The 7,806-nt window shown below is 34.0% G+C and overlaps 1 protein-coding gene across 1 annotated transcript; it reads right to left on the reverse strand.

Moving 5' to 3' along the window:
* Window positions 1–2,118: 2,118 nt before the first annotated feature.
* LOC138189374 (tachykinin-like peptides receptor 86C) lies at window positions 2,119–4,354 on the reverse strand. Its single transcript, XM_069131438.1, has 3 exons — window positions 4,168–4,354; window positions 2,663–2,766; window positions 2,119–2,266 (listed from the first exon to the last, which is right to left on the reverse strand). Exons 1-3 carry the CDS (start codon window positions 4,215–4,217, stop codon window positions 2,148–2,150), a joined length of 273 nt encoding a protein of 90 aa, XP_068987539.1. The 5' UTR covers window positions 4,218–4,354; the 3' UTR covers window positions 2,119–2,147.
* Between the last annotated feature and the right edge of the window lie 3,452 nt (window positions 4,355–7,806).

Here is a 7,806-nt window from a genome sequence, read left to right on the forward strand (position 1 = left end):
TTTATTTTTTTAAAGCTTACTTTCACAATTTATGGTCAATAGTCGAATAAACAACGCGCACGTATCTCCTAAATGTATCTTTAATTATTCTTTAGTCTCCTAGAATCCAAACAAATCCATTCTTTTGCAATCCAGAAAATTATATTGCCTTACGTATTACCTATTATCATTTTATACTCTCTTTTCCTTCTTTTCTTACTTCTTTCAACTTTCACGCATCTAACGTCTACAATCCTTTTACATATTTTACAATTTTCTAGCAAAACTAACCCATGTTTTGACAAATTCCCATGCTGTATCAACATCGCTATTACCTTTCCTGCTCCACCTTTCACACACCCAAGTTAGCAACGCGTTTATTTTTATTTACGCATCTTTATTATACACCTCGTCTTTTCACCCTGTATTTTTACGCTCTTATCGTTACTTGTTTTACGCAAAACGTTTCACATTTCCAAACGATTTTATTTGCACTTCTTATTTACACATTTACAAGATACTTCTCCCTGTCCTCCCCTCGTTTCACACTTTTTCTCCCACGCTCGCACGCAACCAACCAGATAATACATTTTCTCGTTATCAACGATTAAACGCTCTTTTCCTTCTTCCTCTTGTTAATCCTCTTGTTAATCCTCTTGCAGCTCGTTGTTATTCGTCACAGTCCATTTCTCCAGATGCATCGTCCATCCATGCTCGCAGGGCAATTTATACAAAGGAGAACAAACCGATACGATAACCTATAACTAGATATGAGATAATTAGAATTACCGTTCGCCACAGTGTTGCCACAATGTGCGATCAACGTACCTTTGCGTTAAATTTCCAGTTACACAAAATATCGTACACAGTCCCGACCAACTCTGAAAAACTCTGCAACAGTGGAACGTGGCCGTCAGACGGCCGAGTCACCATCATGAACTACGCACAGTTTGGATCGATCACTTTGTCCAATAAACTATTCGAATACTTTCGAATAAATTTAATACACTATATATATAATACTATATAATATATACTATACCAGGTATGTAAATATGAAACCGGAATTTTTGTATAGAAAATACACGTTTATTGTATGAAAATGATTAAAAATATTTTATTCCAAGTATTGCCCATCGCTAGCTATATATTTTCCCCACCTGTCTGGCAATTGGTGGATGCCACGCCAAAAAAACTGTCGCTCTTTCGAGGTAAACCAGTCATCGAGCCATTTTCGTACATTTTCGTAAGAAGTGAAGTGCTGGTCGGAAAGTGCGTGTCCCATAGATGCAAATAAATAGTAATCGGATGGAGCCAAGTCTGGTGAGTAAGCCGCGTGCAAAAATATTTCCCAACTGAACGCTTCGATCGTTTCCTTGACCGGTTTTGCTGTATGCGATGGTGCATTATCACGAAGCAAAATTGCTTTGTGTTGCCTTTTTTGATATTCTGATCGTTTTTCACGCAAAGCTCGATTCAAATCGATCATTTGTTGTCGATAGCGTTCGGTATTAACGGTTTCGCCAGGTTTTAACAGCTCGATGGTCTTTTTCGGTGGTCTTCCTTCCACGTTCTTCGTTCCTCGCGTCAAAATTGCCACTTCTGAATTTTTTAAACCACTCGAAGCACTGTGATTTACCAAGAGCATGCTTACCGTAAGCTTCGACGAGCATTCGATGCAGCAGTTTTCTTCAAATGGTAAGAGAAAATCAATGCTGTCCGCAAATCGTAGTTTCCAGGCACAAAATTTGACATGTTCAACGCTATTACAAACTATGCTGTTGTATGAAACTTGTATTGTTCCGAGTCGAAAATGTTTGTGAGATGTCAACAAAGACTTTTGACATCAATGACGCAGTTTAATGATAATTACATTATCAGCTAGGGCCATCTATAGGCATATTCCGGTTTCATACTTATAGACCTGATATACATTACGTGGTAATGACAAAATCTCCAATGACTTAGTTGCCAACCCAATATCACGTTATATAGTATTACGTTATTTAGAATTACGTTATAATGTATTACGTTATATAGTATTAGATAGGTACAAGAACAAGGACAGAGTTATAATAAGTTAACATTTATTACGATACTTACAATCATCGCAAGATTTTACTATTTACAAAGAAAATTTGTTTATTATGTTATTCACATGTTATTTATCAGACGGTAGTTGTGTCTTGTTTGTGATCGTTTATACATATAGATCGCATTCGTATATTTTGCATCTGTGTCTTTGCCATGTTATGCTTCCAACGTAACGAAGTGGATTTAAGACGACCTGAGAATAAATTAGTAAATTTATGTTTAATTAATCAAATTTATACTTGTAGTATTAAACGCAAATTTTATTGTTCGTTGTAAATTATCAACTAATAACTTCCTAAATACGCAAAATAAAAATGTAATGATGCATTAAATGACATGTTCGATAATAAAATAGATAGTTCGATAGTAAAAAATTTATCGCAACCTTCTAACAAGTGCGCAAAAGTCTCCTAACAAAAGTCATAATCTAACGAATGCCAACATCACCAAAATGAAAAGTTTGAAATATTGCATTTGAGATCGTATTTATTAGATAACTATCGATATTTAAAAATTAACCAAAATATCCCTCAGATATCTTAAGCAATCAACTATGTGTAAAATATAATATAATCCAATAATTGCTTACCTGAGTTATAAGATATCACATCTGTTCGCTTTACGAAGTCATGCATTGGAGAATCGTCGCAGTTTGTACGTTTGCATATTATTAGTTGGAAATAGAGCCGAAACCTGTAAGAAAATCAAAAGACATCAATTTACAATCTACGTGATTCATATATACGTACGTAGTTGTATTTAAAAAATTAATCAGTGAATTCCGTCGAATATTTTACGCGTTAAAAAGTTACGTATTAAGAATCGTAACAAGGCACTAATACTCTAAAGATATAAACATGCTCACTGGACAATTACAAAATAAAATCAGGTTACAAAAATTCTCCGAATTTTTTAAGGATCAAGTTCGTAGCCAAAAAATTTGAAAAAAGATCAGAAACATGTATGCCATTGTACATAATACCCTTGATTTTTGTCATAAGTGTCAATTAAGTAGAACAAAAAGAGTGGAGCTTAAACTGTAAATTGCGTTTCTGGCTTCTGTAACTATCCTTGTAGTAGAAGTAGTGGCTTGGTACTTTGCAAAAACATATTTCTACTATAAAGATGTATTTACTATAAAAATGATTCTATGCCAGCACTCCATTGGTTATTTGTTATTTGCGCAAATTCCAAATTTTTCTTGTTGTTTGCCTCATTTTCAAAATATTTTCTATATGTACATCATATTATGATATCTTTGATTTTGTAAAAAGCTGCACAGATGTTACATAGATTAACGTCCAAGTTACTTTTAAGATGATTTCTAATTTCTATGGCATCTTCAGAGTTTACTTTATCATTCGAATGATAAATAGTCTGTCCAAGTTAATGAATATTCTGTGAATGTTCATTTGCGGAATCATATTTTCCGGTCTTCCTTATTCCATATCTATGAATTATACATGCGGTGGATCTATTAGGTACAGTTCTCAAAAAAGTAAACTTTTACATTAATAATGCAAATCTAGGTAAATTTATTTATTGGTAATTTTTACTAAATGAAATTTTATGCATTGCTAGCGTCCATAACGTTCTTAAATACTCTGTTATAATTAATTATTATTAAAGAGTGGTGCATGCGTTACAGATTCTTTCGTAAACTCTGTGAATTAAGTCGACTCATGAACGATTTTTGTTATGCTTGCAAGTACATTTGATCTCCTGCATAGTGTCTATTCTAAAAGTTTTGCGCGAATACTATTGTTTTATAAAAATTATTTACTAAACCGATTTTTTATGGAGAATTGTTTGAAACTGGTCGGCGTACGAATACATTTCATATCAACTGTAGACGCGTTTAATGTCTGCTGTGATATTCATCTTTTCACTTTTAATTACCTATTACCTAATTCTCTCTCATCATCTCGAACAATGCATTTGGCGGTTTCAACAATGTTTCGATGGAATATCGATTTTCGATACTGTATAATACCATACTAACAAAACATTTTTACTTCCTCGCTTTCATCTTCTTTACTATCTTAAGAATGTACCTTTTTTAGGAACAAGATATTATCAAGATATGAAACTCACCTATTGTTCATCCAGTAGTATATGATAGGATTTACCATGGCATTTGACATGGCGAGCCAATAGAAACTTAAATAAACGTGTGGGATGTTGCTATTTTCCGCCAAATGCTTGTGGTGATAAAGGAAGAAAAAAAACCCTTGATAAGGTAGCCAACAGATAGCGAATATCACAACTACGATGATAAACATCTTCACAACCTGTAAGAAAATGTGAAAACTATATATTGTTTTGTCTATTGTTCGTTTGAAATTTATTAGATTTGTACATGTCGATATATTGTTATAAATTGTATAAATTGTTTTAAAATAATGAAATATTCTATATGATTATATATTCATAATATATATTCATAAGTAGCAATATTCCAATGAAATATTCGATTACGAAAAATCGACCTGAACTGTGTAAATTGCTATCCAACTGTAAGTATCGACTAGTTTATGTATTCTTATGTAATATTATATGTTTATGTAATATTATATGTTAATATTATATAATATTATACCCACCAAATAATTATAATGAGCGATTTGTTTTAGATGCTTTATGTATTTTTGCATATCATGTGAATACTATGCATTTTTATATTTCCTGCAAAGACATAATTCTCTGCAGTATAGTAATAATTACAATTTTTGTGAAATCCTTACTCTGTCTGAAATCTGTACTCGTACATACATGCATAGTACATTCTCGGGGCATAATATGCATGAGATATTATAGATACATGTGATAATAGGAGATAATAGAAGATATGATAAAAAAAAAAAAAAAAAAAAAAACTATATAATTGGTTTCAATTCAGAAAAAAATGATTCCTATATATATTATAAATACGTCTGGATGAGTTTCATGAGGCAAATAATATGCACTAAAAGACAAATTCGAAAAAAATGGTACTAGTTTTATTTCAACATAATAAGTCGTTCTGCAATGTCCGATAGTCTCAAGGTAATTTTCGGCACATTATTATTTTTCATTCTCACTGCCTGATTATCAATTCGCTAACTCGGCTAGTCTTTCATATTATTAATTGTCTTAACTTACTTCTGAATTATGGTTCTATATTACAGTTATTATTTGTTGGTTGAGAAAAATTTTCTAATAGCTATATTACATCTTCCAAAAAACGCTCTCACAAAAATCATTTTCCATGTTAACAAATATTTCGTAGCTCTTTGTTAACAAATTAAATATTAATCCGATGAAAACCTTTAACCACCTCTGGATTAATCGATCAAGATTAATCAAGATTAATCAAGATTAATAAAGATTAGGAAATGTAAACTTAACATTCTCAATGAATTATCACGAGGATCGATTAATATTTTGCAGTAGATTTCCTCTGAGCTAACCTTTTTTAACCTTTTTAAGTAGAAAGAGTTTGATCGGTTGTCCCAAGAAACATTTAATTAATTAGATTCTGCGTTCTTGTCATACTTTTTTTAGAACAAAAGTACGACGATAATTTGACCTACATTATCCAAGTACCTTTAATGAATGAAATTCCATTCATTCTGAAGGTTCTTCGACTCAACGGTCAGTTGAAAAAAGATTAGCCCTCAGGAAACTCAATTAAAATGAAATTCTCACTCAAAAGAATTAATTGAGAAAACTCTACGATACGACCGTCGTTATTCAAAGCTAAAATGTTACGTCATTTTAGTCAAATCTAACACGAAACATACGTCACCGTCAAAAACACGACGTTACTCGAAAATGAGATCGTATCATATATTTATATGAATTTCTTTTCTCGTATTTTACTGTGCCGAGTCAAATCCTGTTATACTTCCCGCGTGTCCTCATCCTTTCTCCATACAGCCACAAAATATAATATTTACTCAAATTTACTATTTAATGAGAAATTACAATTTAATGGCGTGACCTGGCGCACAAATATTGTTTAAAGAATTGAAGTCCACCAAGTAAAGCGTAACGAGAATTTGGCTTATTGAGGTCTTGTAGTATAACTTGGCTCTTTTGCATTAGGTCTTCCTATAAGCCATAAACAATATAATCGTTGGTTTTCGTATACTCGATGAAAATAAACAATAGCATCTTGACGATTGATCAATTATAAACTTTTTTGTATCTTCCATAATTCAGCATCTTTCTCTACCAACTTTTCTATTCCAATTTCTTCAAACTCTGATAGTAACAATTCCGATTGTTTTCAACTTAACTCTCAGAGTAACTGCGATACTTCTGGGACGAGCCAATATAATTTTATCACTAACCTCCCGATAATTCTACGACTTCTTTTACAACTCTTTTTTCAGTTGCATAAAGAGCAGTTTTGCAAAGGGTTTCTCGAAACCAATGACACCTGGCGCGTACTGTTGGCTTTTGTTTGCTTCGTGCTATTCCCACGTTCTCGTCGCTCGCGAGGTGATTCCACGCTATCGGATATTTCTTATTCGAATGCAACGGACTCGCTCTTATTCAGCCCGGTATTATGCCACTGGTTACTGTAGAAACAGATGGTGATTTTTCTACAGCAATAATGGATTTCCACATACGACGATACATACATTTCGACTGTGTATAAGAAAGTCGGTTAAAGCAATCGTTGCACGTTAAACTCATCGCCATTCATATCGAGAACTAACTCTACGATACAAAGTTTCTCATGCATTTCTATTATCAGAATTTCACATATCTAGATTTTATGTCTCGATTGTCATAGTCGATAAATTTTATGTCAAGTCTGTGCTATTATAGTAGATAGGTCAGTGCCTACTGAGAAGTATGGTACGCGGTTCGAAAGCTTATGAGCAGAGTCCAACAAAAGTGCAGAGGACTCTACAAAGTTTCAACGACGTCAATGATTTAGATGACATCGTCAAAAAAAGAGAGCTATACGACTACTCCACACCTCTGTTAGGTAAAAACGTCCATCCCGTGACCGTGGCTACGTTTAGCGATCAGTTGTGTCACTTCGAGCCCAAGCCTACTGTCATAAATCTCGGCCAAACATAATCGGATTAAATCATAAACAACTACTTCCAAGTTTCGTTATTTAAGTACAGCTATAATAAAAAGTCTAAGCTAAAGTATTGGGGACCTTCCCAAACATTCCAAAAGAAAGGCTCCGATGTCCTTTCATCTCCTATGTATGTATATGTCGGAGATGAAAGGACATCGGAGTCCTCCCTTTGGAACCCCGGGAAAATCCCTTAACACCGTAGTCTAGATTCTATCATAGGCGTAATTAAACAATTGTCGTCTTTCGATCCGATTGTATTTGTTCAAGATTTGTGATAATGAGCTTGGGCTCGAGGCGATAGCCAGTCGCCGAACGTAGCCGCGGTCAAGGGATGAACGTTTTGCCTAACAAAGGTATGAAGTAATTCTATAGCTCTCCTTAAAAGAAATATCTCTGGCGACACATGACAGTAAACATTCCAACGGTCTCTGTCCCGTGGCCACACGCAGTTCCTATTCTTCGAGAAAGATGATTGCCAGATGTCGATGTCTCTCCACAGTACGTGATCAGCTAGCCCGAGGGCCGTTATAAACACTAATATCTAGTTACCTAAAGTCCTTCGAACAGATAAACAGTCTTTGTCCCAACTACGGGAAGATAGGGGAGATCTATTTCTTTCAACGAACGGCGTCTCCCACTAGCAACTTTCC

Source organism: Bombus flavifrons, unplaced genomic scaffold, assembly GCF_040668555.2.
Source record: "Bombus flavifrons isolate JBK064 unplaced genomic scaffold, iyBomFlav1_principal scaffold0030, whole genome shotgun sequence".
Lineage (NCBI taxonomy): Eukaryota > Metazoa > Arthropoda > Insecta > Hymenoptera > Apidae > Bombus > Bombus flavifrons.